The 22,335-nt window shown below is 38.1% G+C and overlaps 2 protein-coding genes across 5 annotated transcripts in view; one reads left to right on the forward strand and one right to left on the reverse strand.

Moving 5' to 3' along the window:
• zdhhc21 (zinc finger DHHC-type palmitoyltransferase 21) overlaps window positions 1-5,883 on the reverse strand; it is a 33,789-nt gene extending 27,906 nt beyond the window's left edge. Inside the window, exons 1-2 of one of the 3 annotated variants that reach the window (XM_006629736.3) lie at window positions 5,780-5,883; window positions 3,740-3,810 (exon numbers count right to left, since the gene is read on the reverse strand). The gene's annotated coding sequence lies outside the window, so the exon portion shown is untranslated. Of the gene's footprint in view, window positions 1-3,739; window positions 3,811-5,710 lie in introns of all 3 variants that reach the window. The other 2 variants (XM_015345134.2, XM_015345135.2) reach the window with 2 other exon arrangements.
• A 3,293-nt stretch (window positions 5,884-9,176) lies between these two features.
• plaa (phospholipase A2-activating protein) lies at window positions 9,177-22,118 on the forward strand. Of its 2 annotated transcripts, none has more exons than XM_006629737.3 (14): window positions 9,177-9,438; window positions 10,956-11,149; window positions 12,552-12,652; window positions 12,962-13,082; window positions 13,705-13,872; window positions 14,822-14,957; window positions 15,249-15,418; window positions 15,703-15,860; window positions 16,298-16,517; window positions 16,826-16,891; window positions 18,304-18,375; window positions 18,708-18,815; window positions 20,737-20,904; window positions 21,473-22,118. In XM_006629737.3, the coding sequence occupies exons 1-14, from the start codon at window positions 9,290-9,292 to the stop codon at window positions 22,039-22,041; spliced, it is 2,400 nt and encodes a 799-aa protein (XP_006629800.2). In that variant the 5' UTR covers window positions 9,177-9,289; the 3' UTR covers window positions 22,042-22,118. The 2 variants fall into 2 exon arrangements, with proteins under 2 accessions (XP_006629800.2, XP_015200594.2); XM_015345108.2 differs by having other exon boundaries at window positions 11,030-11,149.
• The last annotated feature ends 217 nt before the right edge of the window (window positions 22,119-22,335 follow it).

A 22,335-nucleotide genomic window follows, 5' to 3' on the forward strand; every position in this document is an offset into this window, starting at 1 on the left:
GCTCTACAGCTTTTGGGAGTAAGTTAAAAAAAAATACTTATTGGCCTTCCTGATGACAGCAGAACAATTAAATCCTAAATCCATGACAAAACTTTCTCTTCTAAGATGAGCCTTGGTACCCTAAGCAGGCTTGCTGAGGATGAAGACTTGGCTAGCAGGTCTGTGTTTGTGTTTTGTTTTTATTTTCAATGGCTGTCACGAAGCCAAAGAATTACTAGAAATGAAAAGCTTCACTCCTGTCATCGATTTCTATTCATTGAACGTTCTGCCTGTTCTGTTTGAAACAACCTCCATCACATGACAAATCTGGCAGAGCTGCTAGGTTTTAAAAAGGGGAGCAAGATAGTGATCCAGCCTTTTCTTGTATTTTTTTCCCCAAAGTCACTGTGACCGGACTTCACTCACACCAGAGATAGTGCGTAGTCAGGGAACCGGTGGGACAGGGGCCGGATGTCTTCTGAACAACAGAGTCGCAAACAATCAAAGACAACAGAATCAAAGGTTCCTCACAGATAAGCAGTCTGACAAGAGCTCATCTCACATACTGCCTTCTATTTGTTAGGAATCTGAAGATCCACTAGCAGGTGTGGAGGGGAACATTCAAAAGAGACGATTTATTGTGGAGGTGTTCTGGCATATTGGTGTTGAATGCAGAGCTGAAGCTCAAAAAAAGGAGTCTCACATGTGGTCCTGGAGATCCCAGAATATAGTGGAGGAAAATATTAACATTATCGACTGACTTGCTTGCTCTGTATGCAAATTATAAGGGGTCAAGATATGAATCTGTGATAGTTTTGAGGTATCTGAGTAGCAGGAGCTCCAATATTTTCATCATGACAGAAGTACGTGCAACTGGTCATTAATACAGGTTATGTTATCCTTCCTGGGAACAGGGAAAGATAGGAGAGGATTTGAAGCAGGCAGAGACCGTGTAGTGGTCCAAGGGCTTGTTAAATATGTCTGTGAAAACCAGCAAGAGCTGAGCAGCACAGTGCTTCAGAGTGGCTGGAGAAAGGTGATCAGGAGCAGTAGCCTTCCTGCAGTTTTGGTGTGCAAACAGCTTGGGATTCCTGCCCTTGAATAATAGGGTAAGACAAACAAGTGGAAGATTCAGAGTTATCTGGTGGGTGAAGGGAGATTGGTTAGGGGAGTGGGGGGGAGGGGTGTGAAGTGTAAGAGAGGAGAAAACAGGTTGCATGAACCATTGTTAAGGAATCTTCGCTTACAAAATCTGCAGTAAAACTGGTTCAGCTTGTCTGGTAGAGACGGGTCAGCTGCTACAAGGAGGGGGGCTATTTTTGTAGCCTCTGATAGCTTGAAGGCCCTTTTACACAGCGGATGAGTCATTGTTAGTAAATTCCAATTTTTTTTTTTCCATATTTTGCACGTCTGATTGCTTTGTTGAGGTTTTTAGTGCCATCTTTTTCTGAGCCACCATGTACAGTAGGAAAAAAGTTTTACCACATTAGGTTGCTAATCAATTCCCCCTGGTTGCTGACTAAACTCCCATAGCACCACAGAGAACAAACAAGTGTCACGAATACTAAGGTGAAGACTAGGTATGGTTTACAACTGCTTTGCCACTTGAATTGGCTTCATATGCTGTTTGTCTTTAATTGCAAATGCATACATTTGTATGGGAAATATTTCATTCTATTTAAAAGCAGATTTCAATGTTGCCAAATACAAGTTTGCCTTTGCAAAATGTTCCAAAACTCTCCTCCTACTCCTCCTTCAGTTCAGAACAGAAACAAACACATTTCCACGGTAAATACAAATATTGAATCAACTATGATTCATTATAGAAGATCTCACTCTTGAAGAAGCTGTAGAATCTCCCCACTCCCTAGTTCATATTTAAATCTACTCATTATACTAAACTATTTATTTTGAATCAGGATTGACTACATCAATTACAGTTGTTATAAAATCCTTATAATTAAAATTGCGCATCATTGTACATGTGCATGGGGCTCGTTGGGGATGTAGCTCAGTGATACAGTGCGTGCTTCGCACGTATGAGGTTCCGGGTTCAATTCCTGACATCTCAGGGTGCTTTATCTGGGGCAGTGCAGTGGCTCTGTGGCTAAGGATCTGCGCCCGTGGCTGGAAGGTTGCCGCTTCGTATCCCGTGGCCAGCAGAGGAATCCTACTCTGTTGGGCCCCTGAGCAAGGCCCTTAACCCCAGCTGCTCCAGGGGCACTGTTCAATAGCTGACCCTGCGCTCTGACCCCAAGCTTCTCTCTCCCTGTCTGTGTGTCTCATGGAGAGCAAGTTGGGGTATGCGAAAAGACAAATTCCAAACACAAGAAATTGTATATGGCCAATAAAATAAACTTATCTTATGTCGTTCATGCATAGGAATGGAGAAGAAATGCCCAAGTTGTGCATTTTATTTCTGATCTTGTTTCAGGTGCAGTTATTCTATCACAGGAAATCCGCAAATCAGATAGACCTAATTGAGAGATGTGGGGAATCTATTATACAGGCAGCAAGTCCTGACAAAGACAAAGTCTTTCCTTTTTTAATACAAGTTAAAAAGGTAAACGAAACAATTACTGGATGTAATTTGTCCAAGTTTATAATCCACAAACTAACTTACAAACTATCTAGCTCAGCTCTCTTTGTAGCTACACTTTCCATCAAGAAATATATTTCTAAAAGTGACAGGCACTCCCTAGATTATCATTCTTTAGTAACATTTTTTTTTTTAAAAAGAGAATCACTTCAGGAATGGAATTAACAGTGTCTCCCTAATTAAGAACATACAGAAGGAATTTCACCAGGGCCTGCTGAACAAGCTGATTACACTTCAATACAGAGCTGTAGAAATGATACTGTGAGAAACAAAGTCATCAAAATATTCTGGTTATTTCTTGCCCTCTCTCTGTGTACAAAAGTATTTTTTTGCATTAAAGGCACACAACTTAAGAAAAGTGTAATTTATTAAAAGCCATAACGTAACAGTACATAGCACTGTCTTATTGTTTGTTTTCAAGGCAAGACACAGATTGCTTTAAAAATGACTCATGTTCTGAGTTTTAAATGCACTTTCCCTTAATGTCCACTTGTATTTATATTTCGCTGCTGATTCAGCAGATATCCACAGAGTTGATTCTGTCAACCCCTTTGAGGTTTCAGAATACTTGAATCCGTTACCATGACATCCACCTTTTACAAATATGCCATTTAATCTACCCACCATGCCCATATACCCGGAAACAGCCTTTTAAAAAGACATCTAATGTCAAATATTTATTCCAATCAGCGCTTAGTTTTAACACAGCCCAGTTAAACAGTTTGCCAAAAAGAACTAATGTATTTTTATGTGAAAAATTATCAAGTGAATACTGAACAAAGCATGTCTCCCTACCCTCTGATCTAATTCCAATCTCTTATTTACTCTATCACCACAAATGCACAAAGTACAGTAGATGAAAAATGTGGACTGTTATCACACAGTGCACCAGATTACAGAAGCACTGTAGTTTATCAAATGCAAACATAGTTAAGGGAGACAAGCATGAAAACTGAAGCAAGGCTATATTGAGGAGTGGAAACCATTTCTGTCAGACTGCCAAGCCACTGAAATGCTGAATGGACTGCCCTTTCACTACAGTGAGGCCTCACCTTTCTTTACACAGGAAGTGGCTGAACAGTTCTCTTCACAGGACAATATGCAGAATACTAAACTGGCTTGAGAAAAAGAATTCTTTGCAACCAAAAAACAAAATCTTACCTTTATGGTTATGGTCCAAACTTCAAAGTTCAAATCTCATAGTCATTGCAGCAATCCCTTCCATCAGAGACCTAAAAATGATTACAATCAATCAAATGACCTAACAGTAAATAAACAGCCTTTCAAAGCAGGTAGTTTAATATTCCCAAGCACAATCATTACTATGTTTTTGTTTCATTTCTTCAAGCTTGAGAGAAAACTAAGCCTCGTCATGCAAGTAAAGCTTACATAACACTTAAGAGTCAATCAGGTCTTCACACTTCAGATATACAACTTATATTTCAAGGGTACCTTCCATAGTCAGCATTAATGTCTAAAAACTAATAACAGGGTGATCTCAAAGAATTTCCTATCAGACAAAAGCTTTGTGTTATTAATGATAAAGCTTGTAGCAGTAGATACTGAAACAACTTGAGGACAACACTACAGAGCTCTACAGATCTCTGCATTCAATGAGTTAAAGAGACACAGAGGCAAACAAGGTCTTTACCAGACATATAAGACAAAAGGAAAAATGGAAAACTAGTGTATCATTAAACTAGTCTGAATTCTGATCTTCAGAATTTGGAGGCCTTTTATATGGTTGTATGAGAAATGGTGAATCTGACATTCATTTAGTGTTCTTTAACAATCAGTTAGCTTCTTGTTACAAAAAAAGGGATGTGTGGTGACTAAAGACGATATCGTTGCACTTTACGAACCCAAATAATTTGGAAAATGAAAGGTTTCTGGGACTGTAAAATAATATTTCTTATGTACATTGGTTGCTCAGTTTATGCCTGATTCACTAAATCATAACTTTAAAATTCTAAGTTTCAGAATTTCTCGAATTCGAGCGGCCTGTGTTGCCTAACCAACTGGACTTCTGCAGAAAGAAAAAAAGCTCAGTGTGGGAGCATCTGAAGAGTTCTTCATTCACAGCTATGCTTCCTCATTATGAACTGAAGAGCTATTAAGACCTATTGAAGACGAACGGCTTACAGCTGTGCTTAGTTCTGTAGTTAAAACTACAGAATGACAGCACGAACAATTTCATCACTCTAATAATGATCAATCAATATAAATTATTCAATGTAATGTAATCACTCTGACTAATAAGCAGATCAATTAAAGCCATCAAATATTTTATAAGTATTCAAACTATTTCTGTTCTTACCTCGATTTCATTTTGTCTACTACGAGATACAGTATAAGTAAGCGATCTGTATATACTGTATTTCCAAAGCATCATAATATGACGGACACAAACTCCAAAACCACTTTGTTATCATCATCTTAACTATCTGCAATGTTATGCTGCATTGTAATAACTGTACTAGTTTTGAATAAGATCGAGTTAAAGATAAATACAGCACGGTATATGTGTTACCACAGAATTATTAAACTGGGAACCCAACACTTCAAGCCACATCTGACCTCTGAGCGATCTATACTGTCTTGTTGAATAACAGAAGTAAAAAGGCGCCGTGAGCACGATTCGGGCTGCCATAACCGATGATCCCATGTTGCCAGTAACGAATATATATAACGATAAAAAATATTATATAGTATTTTAAATATATGAATATAATATCTTTGCTCATTCTTAATAATAACCGATGTTATTATAATAACAGCCCAGTTGCTATTTGTTTCGGGTTTACGTTGGCAACTACTGTTGCGACCGTACCTACAAGTATTACTTAATTTCCTCAAGCAGTTTTCGCTGATTAATTAGCTAAATCAAACAATATTTAACCTTTCGTGTTTGCCTTTTAACCATTTACGCAAATATCAACGTGAAGATTTTCTTTTTAATCTATATTTCGAAATAATCGACAAATATCTTCCAAGAACTCGCATTATGATATTACAAAATCATATTCAATTACTAAGCTACCCCCTAACAGCGTTGCAGCGTTTGTATATTTATGGCTGGACTTCACCTAACATTTCATTTTTTTGTAAGGGAATCAAATATATTCTACCAACCTTCATTTTTATGATCAGATTTTTAATACAGTAATTCGATTTTTGAAACATCAGTATACCTCCACTTACTTTGAACTCTGCTTCCCGACAGGAATCTGAGGTGCTCTTCCGTGTTTGGTTACACGACCACCCTTTCAACGGCAACGTGCTGAGGACAAAACACACATACATTGGAGGCTGTCCAATTGCGTGGAAGTTGCTCAATATATTCAGTGGCTCCAAGTTAAAAGGATTGGCTGAAAATCAGGTTTTTCCTTCTGTCAAACGCTAAATAGATCGTGATTTCTGATACAGATACCCAGCTGAATTCTTTACACGTTAGAAAAACCAGTTTCACTTCTCTTTTACCTTTCAAAATCCATGGTGTACTGTATTTGTTCGCCTTTTGTGAGTACTTGTATTTTGATACTTCTGAAAAGATTTATTCAGATTTCCCTCAAGAATTAGGGAAGTTATTCATAGCGTTCTGCACGCACACAATGTAATCTAAATTCACGAAGCCACCTTCAATCTTTAAGAAATTGTCTCATTAAGCAGGCTCCTGTCCCCAGTTTTTCATTTAAAAAAAGACGATGTATACATTTTGCAGATAGATTTCCTCAGCTGCTAACGTGAAACTACTAATCTTTGTTATGGATTGTACATTCACCTCTCAGTCAGTAACCAACACAGGAGTCAGGTAATCTGCATGGTTATCATTTGTCGGTTATTTTAAATATGAAACCAATGAGGTTGTAGATGAGGAGTGTATAGTTAAAACATTAAAAGGTTACAAACAAGAGGATGCCATTTGGCAGATCAAGGCCATTAGTAGGTAATTGATCTGAGAATTTAATGCAAACATTTTTCAACAACATGGCTGGGTAGCTTGTTCCAGACTCCATGATTGTGTATAGTACGTAAGATGTACTATATACTGTATTTTCTAACCTCTTCTTCCAATATCAGACAGGATGGACGAGACACCAGTCCATTGCAATGGATACACAGACACACACTGACACCAGGGCCAACGTTCTCAGAAACCAATTAACTTACCAGTCATAATGCTACCAGTAGTGTTTTTGGACTGTGGGAAGAAACTGGAGCACCCAGAGAAAACCTATGCAAGCATACAGAGAGATGCCACGCAGATAGCATCCAAGAAACTGAACCCAGGACCCCAGAACTGCAAAGCAGCAATGCTTATCAATGTGCCACCTCCATTTTATACATGTTTTGGAAAAATACAATTCTATATATTTTTCTCCCACCCATTGGTGAACTATCCTTCTCAGTTAGCTTTAACCAGACTTACTCCTTCCTCTTCCCCACCCTATTTGAAGGGAAGGGAAGTTTGCCCTCTTCCTCTTTACGGTCGTATTCATCTCGCATATGAGCCTCTGTCTCTCTCCTACTCTAAGCACCTCACCTTCTCTGTAACTAGCATGCCCATGTTCTACTTAAGAGCAATAAACCAGAGAGAGCCTGCAGGGAAAAGGTAGAATCGCTGTAATGTATAAAAATGTTTGTGTTCATTTGATTAATTTATCATTCATTGCTCATTACCTATTATATACTCAAGTGACTGTTGTGTATGAAATAGATAAGCTCACGAATGAGGCATGACGTGATTTAACCTGTCCAATGTCAAGCCTGTTGAAAAAAAAAGAAAGGAAAATACAGGAATGAATCAAAATACACCATTATAGTATTGAGAGAACAACACCTTTGCGCCACCTATATTTCGGAGGCCACCCAATGATGCCCACCTCTGCTGAACTTGCCAGTTGTGGAGCCAAGTTCTCTTTAGCAATGGATGAAGGTTTCCTCCCTTCTTATCCTGTTATAGATGAAATATTTAATTTTTGAAAAGACTGACCATCCTAAAGAACAACCGTCAGTGTGATGCAGACATGCAGAACACAATGGTTGTGCACAATGGACTACTCAATGGGGTCCGAGTGTGATGGTCTGGGCAGGGCAGTCTAGTTACTACTAAACTCCACTTGTAATCATGGATGGCACCCTTACTTCATAGAGCTACTTTGATCAAGATCTGGGATCTCATTTCCTACGAGTGTATCCTGATGTGACATCATCCCATCAGTATGTCCTCATGCTGCTTATGTAACAGCTTTTCTCGTGAGATGAGATATGCGAGAGGTATGCTGTGGTGCCCTTCAAGGCAAATGTGAGCGCTTATGAACAGTTGTGGCCTGTGTTGGCAAGACATTGGTATGACATGAGGTATCTGGGTTCAGAGACCAGTGAACTGGCACATGCTTCTTTGGGCTTTATGAAAGGAACGGGACAGAATTTTACAATAAAGCATTACCTTGTTTATGACAAATGTTAATCAGAATCACAAATTGCCCATGAATGGTCTGCTCAATCAAATGTTACAAATGTTCATTGCACAAGGTGACAACTTTATTTCAGTGTTGTTAAACATCACTCACAGTAGGCTAGGCTGATGAGGAATGATAGCCTAGGCTCATAAATGTTTATTCTTCATTTTCTCTTTTTGAAGTGGATTTCTCCCCGGATGGAGACATGGAGTGCAAATTCAAACAAAAATAAGATAAAGTATTTGATTATTGGCATGCCGTCAATAAGGCCAACCATAGTTCATAATTCAAGGTATAATCCATTTTCTTATTTTATAACACCAACCTAGTATCCTCATCAGCCTAGCCTACTGTGAGCGATGTTTAACAACAGTGAAATAAAGTTGTCACCTTGTGCAATGAACATTTGTAACATTTGATTGAGCAGACCATTCATGGGCAATTTGTGATTCTGATTAACATTTGTCATAATAACAATATTGTTATTGTCATCCTGTAAAGCGCTTTGAGAAGCCACCTTTAAAGGCGCTATATAAAATAAAGTTTATTATTATTATTAATAGTACAATATAGCTTTTGCTTTGATCTTTCCACCGGGAATTTAAGTTTGACTAGTTTCACTAACAAGTGCCATGTAAGTTTGGTTAATGCATCAGGAAGAACTTTGGTGCTTAGCACGCAGTCTTATGTCGCTAATATGCGAATACAGTCCATGTAGTTTGTTAATTGTTTTGTGAAGTGAACAAATTCAATAATACAGTATTCTATATTTAAAGCGAATCGCGTTCTAAATCAGTGTAATCCACATTCAGCCTCTATGCATGGTATTTCTTTAAACCGGTGCATCAATCACACCCCATGTGTAAACCGCAAACTTTCGAAAGTCTTCGTTTTTAAAGTAATTTGTCGTGTCAACCGAATTCCGTATTTTTTATATACCCTCCCAATATGGCCGAACCCGTTTCACCGGTTTCAAAGTCCTTTCTGATTTTTTCGAAACACGCCATTTTTATTCTATTAGCAATCATACGTAATTTAATCTCAATGTACATGTCACTTCAAAATTGCGTGCGTTACATAAAACTATCATTTCGATTCAGTTATTTGTCCCGTCATGCATTGTACCGTGAGCGTCACTTCCTTTTCCAGCCGCACAGGGCTGTCAAGGTGCTGTGTCAGTTCCTTATTTGGTACAGACTAATAATACTTATTTAAAAACGTTTTCTCTTGTTCTTTCGTGTTTATTACTATGGCATCCCCCAGCACTTACCGGCTTAGTTGCTCCATCCCGGGACATGAAATGGATGTCAGGGGGTTGGCAGCAACTCTCTTCCCGGACGGAGCCTTTGTCTCGGTATCTCGAGACAGAACTGCCAGACTATGGATCCCAAACACAAGGTAAATTGCTCACTTTGTGCTGAAGTAATGTTTCTGCGTTTTAAAAGTTTTTTCAGACTGTTTATCTTTTGGTGTTTAATAATTCTAAAGTCTTATTTTCACTTTCGATATGAAGGTGTTCTTTAAGTTTTATGGTAAACGATAGATGACGATAATTTAAAAACAAAATGCTATTCTCGTAAGATTTTGAGTTCGTAAGCGATTGAAAACAATAGTGTCTTTAAACTTTCTACCGGTGAAGCTGAGCCATTTTTTATCTTTAACATTTCACTCTTCAGTCAGTACCTTAAACCATTACATGGATTGGTTTAATACTGAACATTATTTCATTAGATCACAAAGGTATACTTTGAGTGAATCATATCGTTGAGATGTTTGTAAATGGGGATCTCAATCATTTAGATGCTTTTCATTGATATTTCTCTGATTCTCTTAGTCGAGTAGTAACATCCGGTTGGCTGTATAGTCATCCTTTTAGTGTCAGGACCTTGTACAGCTGTTCTTCGGAGTAGTAAGAAGGAAGCTGTATTAGACAATTCCATGAAAACATCTCACAAGTCAAGAAAAGGCTCCTTACATGTCTTGTTTTAGTGAGCCTGAACAAGGGCTTTACAATTTTTAATGATGTTTAAAAGTTATAACCATTTATTCTTTTCATCGTGCTATTATTAAGCTCTTAAACTGTCTGTTTAGAAGCTACGTTGAGTAGTAATTGTAATTGCTTCTGTACATACATTTTTTCCAAAGGATCCCAAAGTGCTTCATATTCCACCACTGAACTGTAGTTTTTATTATGCACAGGCAGCCCTGATACATAACAGATCAGCTGGGGAAGCAAGAAATTAACTTCATCAATGAAAAACATTAGAGAGGCCAGGTTATGCAAGTCCATGTGGAATGTAGCCTGGACACTGGGGTTACAAACCCTACTCTTATGAACTGCCGTGAGATCTTAACTGAGTATTAAATCAGGACCTCAGTTTAATGCAAAGGATGGTGCCTTCTACATCTCAGTATCATTATACAGAGGTGTTGATTGGGAAATTCTGATCTAGTAGAAAGAGCATCATCTACATTTCCACCAACACCATTTACAACAGCATCTTGTTTTCTTTAGCGATCTCCCATTGCAGTGCTCAGCCTCTTAGATCTAAATAAGATCAGGATCAGGTGATAGTGCCACTGCAAGTTGTACTAACACAAGCTAGTTGCTTGATTTTAGAGTTGCTCAACGTGTTTAGTAGCCTCCATTTTCTTGGCAGGTTGTTGTATCTTGTGTTACAAAGTAATCAAGGAAACATGAAGCAAATCTTCAGTGATAAACATTAATCTTTGCTCGTACAAACTAAAATCTAAATCCCCTCCTGCAGGGACATTCATAAAGTCTTATGTCGAAGATTACATGACTGCTCATTTACTTAAACTGGAATCTTAACATTAAAGATGTTGATGATGTTCATTGTTTTCTTGTTCTTTGCTCTTAACTTAATGCTTTTATCATTTTTCTGTGTGTTTAGTCCAAACAGGGGTTTTACAGAAATGCACTGTATGAATGGTCACACCAATTTTGTGTCATGTGTGTGCATCATAGCTCCCAATGATGCCTACCCTCAGGGCCTAATAGCAACAGGGGGAAATGACCACAACATCTGTGTTTTTTCATTGGACAGACCCGACCCTCAGTACATTCTCAAGGGTCATAAAGGCACAGGTAGGTGGTTTCTGCTATTCCATTCATAGAAACGTATTGGAGAAAATGAGGTTTGCCCCTGTCCTGGAAACATAGAGCACAAGGCAGGGCTGACAGCACACAACTACTCTTCTCCTGGAGTGAATGTTAGTTCATTGCAGGGTCATGGTGAAAGAGGTGATATAGTATAGCAAATCAAGCCTCACTATTATTAGTTTAGATGATGCAGCTCCCAGAAAATATCCATGCAAACCCAGGGAGACCATGCACACTCCACACAAATGGTGCCCAAGCCTGTAACTCAACTCTGGGACCCAAGAGCATAGCCAGAGCACCAAGTCACTCTGTAGCCCTACTGATTTTGTGAAAAAGAGAAATCTTAAAAGCCTATAAAGATTACCTGAAGCATGGTTATTGCTAATGGAAACTTTTTTTTTGGATGTGCTATAAAATCAAAAAGATGTATTTAATTTGATGACTCCTTTAACTAGCACCCTGGAAACATATGTGTAAAATATTACAACTTCATTCTGTTTTAGTAGTGAAAGGAAAAACCATGTGTGAACACGGCTTTTGTCTTAATTTTATGAATTTGTATTTGTCTTTAGATGGTGTAAAAGTATATGGCTTTTCCTTTTGTAGACTTCTACTATATATTGGCTTCTTTGTCATTTGGGTTGGCTGCCAGTGTCGGTTAAATTTTATTATACATACTGTTTTTGTTTAGAACGTGAGAGACACAAAAGCACTGTGCTTCCACAGTTATTGACAAGACATTTGAATGCCATTACATTCTTGTAAGAAAATGAATGGTTCCTAGGGAAAACGTGACAACTTCTAGTCAGAAAATAAAGTTTATAATCCAAATCATGTCCATAATTGTTAACATCGTCTGCTCTAAATTGTTAAATTGGACATGAAATTGGACTCCACAGTCTGCTATGAAACCTACTCTTTTAAATAGATAAAACATGCCACCTGACAGGTGGAACTTGGTTTGTTTCTAGGTCTGATTGTTTCATTCTTCATTACATTGAACAGTGTAAGGTTTAAAAATATCTGCATCAAATTACCGTTGCTTTCAAAGGGCTCTTGTATTACATTTGCAGTTTAATTTGACAGCTGTTAAATTTTTTATTCACCTAAATAAGAAATAAAGCGTTCGTTTCTCTTTAATCCCGCAATTAAAAATAGCCATATTACATCAAATTTATTTACGATTTTGGTATGCATAGAAATAATTTGATTCTTTCCAGTTAAATGGATGTGTATTTATACCAGCCGTTTACAATTGAAGTGAACTGTGCAGTTTTACATTTTTCACCATACTGAATTAAATTGCTCCATAACCTTATTATACTTTTAACATTTGTTACTCTTTCCTGTATGCATAGCTAATACCTTTGTTCTTTTATACCACTAGTTTGTGCGCTTTCTGCTGGAAAATTTGGTACACTCTTAAGTGGTTCATGGGATACTACAGCAAAAGTATGGCTTAATGAGAAGTGCATGATGACTTTACAGGTAGGGGACAAAGATTTTGTCCAGAAGCTAATTTTCTCTGAGTTAGTAGGTATGGGGTTCATGTTTAGGGTGCATCTTGAGATCAGAAACACACTGAAGTCTAATAAGATTAGGAGAAATCCTTGACATTTGGGAAAGACACATGGTCTAAATATTTACCAAGCTCTTAAAGTATTTTTATAGTGACTGAAAGTTACTGTGACATTAGTAATTTTACTAATGTTGCCCAAACATTACCAGAGCATTCCATGTAATTCAGTATATTGACAACACCTTTATTTACAGAATGGTTCTTATTTGTGTCTACAGGGTCACACCGCAGCAGTGTGGGCAGTAAAGATTCTGCCTGAACAAGGTTTAATGCTGACTGGATCAGCAGACAAAACCATCAAGCTCTGGAAAGCAGGCCGATGTGAGAGAACATTTACTGGTACGTGTCCGCCCGTCTGAAATGACTTGAATGTCAAGCAGCCAGAGGATGGCAGTCTTGTTATTAAATACTGCCAGTTTGGTATTCTGAATGGGTTGAATTCCGCATGCAGCATTTTACTTCCTACCAAGTAATATTTCCAGAAATAAAACAGATTCCAGTTTTATAAGATGTGTTTTCTGATGATGGTTGAAAATAATACTGTACCTGATGTATATATTTATAGATTATATTTTGTCTGATATATTTAATTTGTGAAACCATAAATGTTTCACTAACATAAAGGCCTACCCACATAAACCTTTTCTAAATAATCCAAATGCCCTTAACCATTTATACAATATTAATATTGGTGAACAAACATGAACTTGGTCATTTTTAATGAATGTAAATAAGGTTTCCTTAAAAGAAGCACTGGTGTCACATAAGAAGAAAAGAATGTAAGCTAATTGCTAAGAAAAACATTCCAGACATGAACGTGGCAAGAAGCAGAAGGTTCAATAAAGCAGGAGGAGCCAGGTTTTTGAGACTTTCATTTAACTTATAAAAGATTGTTCTCTATGACTTAGTAACTTTAACTTGTCGCGCTGAACAAATGTGCCTGTTTGCTTTGATGTTACAGGTCATGAAGACTGTGTCAGGGGCCTAGCTGTAGTGAGCAACACAGAGTTCTTCTCTTGCAGTAATGATGCCAGCATTAGAAAGTGGCTTGTGACTGGGGAGTGCTTACAAGTTTACTACGGACATACCAACTATATTTACAGCTTGTTTGTCTTTCCAAACGGAGAAGGTACGCTTTTTACTCTCATACCGAGTGCAACAATCTCTATAAAATGCATAATAGCAAAAGACTTTATTCGCTCTATTTTATACTACTATACTCCAGGCACGTCCAGCCCTGCTCCCTAGGAACCCCAGACCAGCAGGTTTTACAAGTGACCATTATATTGCCAATTGCTTAAAACATGGAAAAATCTGCAGTCAAATCCAGATGATTCTAAATTATAGATTGTTTAGTACACAAATCTCACGGGCAATTTACAAGTGTTTCCGGTTTTTATAAATGAGTGATTTTTAGGGTGCCTTAAACAGTGTGCACTGCTCATGTCCATGAGTCCAGGAGGAGACTGTCCAGGCACTAGCTTCACCTTATTTAGGGTCCATTATGGGATGGACCACCAAGCTGTTGAAGAAAGTTGAAAAGCTGTTATGTGATTGCCCTGTGTTATTGTGTTGTTTTCCCTCCCATATATAACTAAAAAAGTGATGATAAAAAAACGTTTGCTGGATTTGGGCTCCGCAGAACCAAGTTTGGAGATGTAAAGTTTAGTCAAATCTGTAGAAAGTAAGTGGTGGTTCTCTGTTGTTTTTATATAAGTAGATTTTGAAATATGGGTATGAAGTACTTAAAGGCGTGAGCAATAGTATGTTATGCTTTTAGGATATGGGGCAATAGGACAGAAGTAACAATATTATAATAAATGGAGATGGATTATGACAAAATGGACATTGGTCCTGGTATCATTTAACGTAGTTTGCCACAGTTACAATGTGCAGACTTACAATCACAATTGCATAGATGTGAATGGGTTAGGTGTAAGAACCATATAATCAAATACATCTATTCACCCATCTCTAGATCCATTTGTATCTGCAATGGCTGGCCTTTTACTCCTCTAAAGAAGACACATCTGTAATACCTTGTAGAAGTCGCACTCATTTTCTTCCGTTTGTTTTAGATTTTGTATCCACTGGAGAGGATCGAACCATACGGGTATGGAGGAAGGGTGAATGTACACAGACCATTCGCCTTCCTTCTCAGTCAGTATGGTGCTGCTGTGTTCTGCGCAATGGTGACATAGTTGCAGGTGCAAGGTACTTCACAGCATAGTTTTTGTACTGTTACAGTATGTAAATTAAAGATTTGAATGATTTCCAAAATAGGCTCAGAGAGACACATTTTGTTCAACACTGTTAAACTTAAAATGTATCTATTACTTGTACTATTGGAATTTTTAGCTGGGATGAAAGCTACTATTTCATTTGTAAGATGTTATGGCAAAATTATTTTTTTGAACTGAAGTTATATGGATCTTCACCGTTTCTTAAGATAAATTGGGATGAAACTGGTTGTGATCTTCACATGAAATTCTTTGTCCCTTTTAGTGACGGCATCATCAGAGTGTTTACAGAGTCAGAAGAGCGAGTGGCTAGCATTGAGGACCTCCAGGCTTTTGAAGATGAGCTTTCCAAGACTACCATCGACCCCAAAACTGAAGATTTAGGCGACATTAAAATGGAGGAACTTCCAGGAAAAGAACATCTAAATGAGCCTGGTACTAATTTTTTGGTATTCTCTGCCTCTTTCCTTGTAATTACACCAGCTAATTACATTGCAGTTATGTTGGCAGAGGCAATAATAGAAAGGTACTTGTTAAAGCACATAAAGGCATGTAACCCATATTGCCTTTTGTGCATCAGTTTGTATCTTATTCCACAGCCTAAGTGGTCATTCTTTGTACTGGATCTGCTGTGTTGCATGTTAAAAGAGCAGAGCTGCTGTATCCCCACTGGTGTTGCTGCAAGTGGAGTGACGGCAGTTTGCCCTTGTGCTGCTCAGGTACGCGGGAGGGGCAGACGCGCCTGATTAAAGAAAACGAGAGGGTGGAGGCGTACCAGTGGAGTGTGAGCGGTGGCCGCTGGATGAAGATCGGGGATGTTGTGGGCTCCTCTGGAGGAACTCAGCAGACTTCAGGGAAAGTACTTTATGAGGGAAAGGTCAGTGGGGCACATCACAGTTATTTCAATGAATCGTATCAGTCTAATGTTTGGGATATATTAAAGTGTCTCTTTGAAGATTCCAGCTTCCTCAAGAGATGGATGCAAATTCTACTCTACCGAACTGTATAAATCTTCACTGTACTCGACTTAATTTTTCTTCTAACAGTTGTAACGGTTTAATTAAACCATATGATATTCCATCCATTACTTTCATACCATATTGATGAACGCAAACTAAATAGATAGATAGATAATACTTTATTAATCCCGTAGGGAAATTGATGTGTTACAGCAGTCCAGCCCATCATCAGTGAAGAAGCTCATTATCCGAGTAACTTCATTGTTTGATAAACTGTGTACAACATGATAAATGCTTTATAGTTCTAATGAATCACCTGATCCACAGATCCTGTCAAAACTTGTCTCTTTTACAGGAGTATGATTATGTTTTTACCATCGACGTAAATGAGGGAGGCCCTTCAATGAAGCTTCCATACAACATTGCAGATGATCCCTGGTTAACAGCACACAATTTCCTACAAAGGAATGACTTGAATCCCATGTTTTTAGACCAGGTAGCAAACTTTATCATAGAGAACACGAAAGGAAACACACTAGGACGAGCACAATTTGGGAGCTCTGATCCTTTTACAGGTAGGTGCATTTTACTATCATTTAATTGCTTAAGCTATTTTAGTACAAATTGGCCGTTCAGTAAGAAGAAACACATCTTAAGGCATAATATAATTTTGTTTCTGAAAGTACAAGTTTTCTAAAATGATGTACGTCTTGAAAGATTACTTTTTTGAAATGGGCAGCATAACATTTGTAACTTTACGTGAATATTTTGTGTTCCATTTCACAGTTAATGAGAGAAGTTGGAAACAGTTGTCACTTGTAAATGTTATAGGTTTCACTGAGTGAATTTTGTGAATCAGGCTCTAATGAATGTTTGTCTGCAGGTACAGGCCGCTATATACCTGGGTCAGCTGAAGGGCACGCAGGAATGGGTGCTGACCCATTTACTGGTAAGTACAGTACCCATTTTGAAGTGTAGAAATTTGTATTAATTTGTCAAAGTGAAAGCCAGAATGGTTGATTTATATGCGAGAGGCAACTATCGCCAAACAACAATAATAATGGTTGTAAACATAAACTCATTGCAATTTTCATATTGCTGTTATCTAACCAACAATGTTCCATATTTACTTTTTGTTTTGTGATATCCCTTTCATTCTTGCCTTGTGCTAATTCTGTTTTGTAATTAAAACTCTGCTGAGAGTGATGTGTCCCAGTTATCACAAGCACTGTGTGTTAGTGTTATGCTCGTTAAGCAGTTTTCAAGTGATGCTGATAATTAATCCCAGGCTTTTAACTCAATTTAACTCTCATTTATTTCTGCAGTGTATCACTTGCTATATAGGTGTATATATATGTCCCTTACAATGTCTGCAAAACCTGCAAAGAAAAATTGGAAGCTAGAATATGTTGTTTTCACAAGTATTTACTCCCTTAGTACTTGCTGGAAGCAGTTAGAGCTGTCTTTTTAGAGTCTTTATCTATCTTTTTGGATAAGTCTCTATGATCTTTTTACACTGTGTTCATATGCTTTTTTTGCACAAAAAGACATCTCGTACTCGGAGAGTAAGTTTTTCTAATCTTGGATCTAGCAAATAAGCAATGACATCCAATTGTATTTTGAAAGCTGGTAGGTCATAGAATATATGCCAAAAATGAAAGATGCTAGAAATGAATAATACTATGTAGCTGTTGTGCCTAATATTATGGTAATTTATGGTGTCAACTGCTTGAAGCATATTTACATCAAATGTGCCACAGCAAATGTGTTTGACACATCTGGCTTAGGTATTTAAGAAATGTAAATAGAATATAACTGTTTGCTGCCCAATGACATATTCAAACAGCCCATAGTACATTTTAAGGAATAAAATCAATGTTGCATATCTGAAGAGAGTTTGCATCACACTGACTCAGTTTTAATGTATTACCTGCTTGTCTTGTACAAGGTAAGCGTCTCATTTAAGTAAAGACTGGGAAGTTCAGTTTGTGTTTTGGCCACTAGAGGGTAGACTTTTATCATTTTGTTAACTTTGAGAGCTGTGTTTTTTTGTCTCATCCATCATCAGGTGGCTATTTACTCCTGGTAAGTGTTCCAGATCTCAGAAGCGCAGGGCTTAATTATGCTTGTACTGCACACAGGGGCAATATTACAGAAACCAGTAAGTCTAGGCAGCATGTCTTTGGGAAATTCTTTTTTCAAAGTGAAAGGCATGTTGCTATGGTTTAAAGGATGTTTTTTAAGTTTCAGGATAGAGAATGGAATTTGCTATTACTTAAAGATGACGGTTGTAGTTTAATATTACCATACTTTAGGTTGTCCGTGTCCTTTAAACCTCACATTTTTTTCTTGCCTTTGTAGGTTCTGGGCGCTACATCCCAGGTTCAGATTCAAACACAGTTGTTCCTGCAGGTTTTGCTGACCCATTTACAGGTTGGTCTGACAACAATAGCTCCTTTTCTTTTTCAGGCTTCAAGAAAGTAACAGGATATATGTGTGTAAAGACTAGCTGAACTGAAGTGCTTTAATGCAGTAGCAGTCTTCCCATCTAATTTCTACTTGGCATTTTTCTATTACTGCATTAGTATGCAGTTGTTTTGCTGTGATAAATGTAGTCATGATATTTGTGGAGACATTTTACATTCATATACGATGTACTATGCAGTCCATAAAATGTCATGTTAAAGGTTGTAATGTAGTGTTTTTTTGGTATCTTATGGAGATTCTTCCTGCTCTCGGTTCACTCAGTTTTTTTTTTCTTCTAGGTGGAAGTGCATACTCCTCTGGTTTGCTCCGACAACCAACTGTAAACATTTATTTTCCAAAGCTTGATGCTGTGACTTTTGAACAAGCAAGTGCAACACAAATATTAGGTACCCAGATCTTTTATTGCTGATCACTTTAGTTTTTCCTGAAGTACTGGACTTTTGATTGTCGTTCGGATGTTTATTTTATCCTTTAGTTCTGAAAGTACAGAGCAGACAAAATGATCTTAACCCTATACACATACAGCAAATCAATCGTCGTAAGGACACAAGCATTTTAAGGTTTTTAATTGTAAGTAGGAGAGTAGCAAATGTTTTCTTTGCGTAAAATATTAAAATGCATAACTGACAGTGTTTGTATCAAATTAAATGGTAGTAAAGTGCACATGAACACTGTACCTTTTAAGTACTATCTGTCAGCTTTTAATTGAGTTTTTCAACCATAGTTTGGAAGGAATTAAACATCTAATCTCACTCACCATACTCTTATGTTTATATATCTAACCTCCTGAGCATATTTTGATTGCGCACAATGTTTGCTCTTGCCAGAAACAGACCCTACCTTCCAATTCTCCATACCCACTTTTCCATCCTCCAAAGTTCCTGCCAGTCCCTGCAGCTGTGGGCGCCTTTGCTCAGCTCCCACCCCATCATCTCCTCATGCTTTCCAGCTTTTCTGTCACGGCCAGACCCAGCAAATCAGACTACCGTTCAAGCCATTTCAACGTCAGGGGTCCAACCCCTCGATCCTGCAGCCCCAACCTATCTCTGGTGTTCATCTCTTCCCCATCCTCAGTTCTCCTTTCCTGCTGTCCCCATGGGAGCCTACTAGCTGCTGATGCTGGTTTTGCCCTGTAAGTGCAAGTACACAGTGTCAGTCTGCATTGGATTCGAGCTCCTTGTCCACAGCCCTCTTCCCCCCTCCCAAGATCTGTTATCTGGTACCATGCTGGTCCCTGTCTCTCTGCCTGCCCACCACTCCTCACAAGGCTTCCACCTGCAGCAGAGCAGGCAGAGAGCGTCATTTTACCCATTTTAATTGCTGTTTTGGGGGGTTCTTACTGGAATCTGTCCTGATTTATTTTTAGCAAATGAACGAAACACATTAGTACACTTAGATTCAATACTTCAGCCTCAGTTCTGCTGTTAACCCCATAGCCTCTTCTTTCTTACTCCCTTTTCTTTTATCAGTCTGCCATTTAATGCATTAAGTGACAAGCATCACCAAATGGTTATTACTGGCCCCTATTCTATAACACTTTGAGGTAACCAATGCCGATAGCTTTGGGTTACCTCTTCCGGGTTGGCACGGCATATTCTGCAGGTCTTTGTGGAATACCAGTCTCTACTAATCAAACCCTAGATCAGTGCTCTTCTTAACTTGTATATATCCAGTCTTTTGCAATCAACCAAAAGCTGTAGGTTGACTGTAAGGTCAAGGGTCACATTTCCTCAGCTAGATGAGTTGCACAAAATCTTCATACCTATAAAATTCCAGTCTTGTTAGAGTTTGACTGAACTACTGACATAACATTGGGAGGCAGATGTCTCTGCACCAAAGAGGTTTAAGATGATTACTTTTGGTGATGAATACTTCATAGTCTAATCGTGTAATTTATAGCAGTTTTAGTAGTAAAGTTCAATTGACTAGAACCATATTGTAACCATATGCTTGATTTTGTTGTACTGTTTTGAATGGCAATTTTATCACTTAGATGCAGTGATTTATATTATTCATAGTGCTTTTTAACGAGCCTTGATCATTTCATGAGGTCTTTTCTTTGTTAAAAAATCTCATATCTCAAAAACATGGTCTTTTACAGTCTTCAAACATGAAACCTCTGCATGTACAGTAGGTCAAATACATTTTAAATTGTTTTGCATCACCTATAAATGTTATTTTCTATATAAGTTATAGAATTGTTATTTTTTTAACAGATAATGCCTTTGGAGGGATACTTTATGATGGGATAGTTGCTGCTTAATCATTGTTATTCAGTAAAAAGTAACATCTTTTTTCCATTCTTAGCCAAATTGAAGGAACTCAACATTAGAGCGCCTGAAGAACAAAAGCTTTCCGATGATTCTTTCCAGAAGCTTGAAAAGCTGCTATCGACTGTGGCAAATCTCAAATCTGAAGAAAATCCAACTGCTGAACAGATTGAAATACTATGGAAGACTACTCACTGGCCTGAAGGTATTAATTTCTGTCACAAAGAGTGTATGAAAGCTACTATGGATGGTTAAAACTGTTTTTTACTACTGTGTCCAAATTTTTGTTTCTTAAATTTTTAAAGCACTGGGAAAACATACCAGATTGTTCAATCTAAACCAAATTCAATTTTTTTAATGTTAAAGTATTTTAAAATTCCCACTACTCTGAAGTAATACTTTGATAGTGTTTATGGAGACTTAAGACTTCCAGAAAGAAAGGATGATTTTAAACCAGGGTGGCAACCTCATGAAGAGCCACATGCCCGCATGGAGACACATGGCTCCAAAGCACGTGCCTATGGCAAAACATATGCTCAATGAAGAAAATGCAGATAAAAAATCAGCTATGCATTTAATTATCAGGACTTTTGATTTATATCTAAAACCCACCTTACCCATTCTTAGTGTCATGGTTGTCGTTAATTTTGGTAGGCATGGAGTACAGTATAAGATTTTTAGTCTTAGGATTGTTTAAGAAGCCAGCAGGAGGGCACTCACCAGGCCATTAATTAAGTACCTTATCCTAACTCCTTTTGTCTTTTCTCTTTTAGACATTGTCTTTCCTGCCCTGGATATCCTCCGCCTAGCAGTGAGACACCCTGTAGTGAATGAAACCCTGTGCAATGAAAAAGAGGGTATCCAGTTCTGTAATCACCTTTTGAAGTTGATGGCACTGCAAGGGAAGCCTGCCAATCAGATGCTGGTACTCAGGACTCTGTGTAATTGTTTCTTAGGCCAGTGGGGGCAAATGCTAATGATGTCACAGAGGGAAACAGTGATGTCGCAGGCCATGGAACTGAAAGCTGTCGCCAATAAGAACATTCACATTGCACTGGCCACGCTAGTTCTCAATTACGCAGGCTGTCTCCACAAGCTCAGTGACCTTGAAGGCAAGGCTCAGTGCCTTTCCATGGTTAGCACAGTTCTTGAGGTGGTACAAGACAAGGAAGCAGTCTTCCGGCTCCTGGTGGCACTTGGAACAACTGTCACCAACGACAGTACCGCCAAGGATCTGGCCCAGTCTCTTGGAGTGAAATCTCAGATTACTAAGTTTTCCACTGTATCAGATCCTGCTAAAGTAGGAGAGTGCTGTAGCCTTCTTCTAAATGAACTGCAGTAATTTGATTTTATCTTTATATATTTACGAGAAAATAAAAACTACTCACAGAAGTGCTGCAATAAAAGATGTTAAAGTTATCTTGTAAAGCATGTTTCTTTTCACATCATGACAGGTTTAAGGAAACTTGTATTTCAGCGGTCTGAGAGCAGTCATAAGCTGTTCTTAACCTAAAAGCACAAATGATTTAATGTCCAGAAATGTAGTTACTGCTTGGAAAATGCTAAATGATCTTACTCTAAGTTAATGTTAATGTTAGTGTGAAGGGTGGCTGTAAAAGAAAATTGACAACTGACT

The sequence above is a fragment of the Lepisosteus oculatus genome, chromosome 1 (assembly GCF_040954835.1).
Source record: "Lepisosteus oculatus isolate fLepOcu1 chromosome 1, fLepOcu1.hap2, whole genome shotgun sequence".
NCBI lineage: Eukaryota > Metazoa > Chordata > Actinopteri > Semionotiformes > Lepisosteidae > Lepisosteus > Lepisosteus oculatus.

Coding starts and splice junctions, on each gene's coding strand:
- plaa (XM_006629737.3), top strand. CDS start 9,290: ATGGCATCCCCCAGCACTTACCGGCTTAGTTGCTCCATCCCGGGACAT. Junction 18,376..18,707: donor TTTTGCTGACCCATTTACAG/GTTGGTCTGACA, acceptor TTTTTCTTCTAG/GTGGAAGTGCATACTCCTCT. Junction 18,816..20,736: donor AAGTGCAACACAAATATTAG/GTACCCAGATCT, acceptor TTCCATTCTTAG/CCAAATTGAAGGAACTCAAC.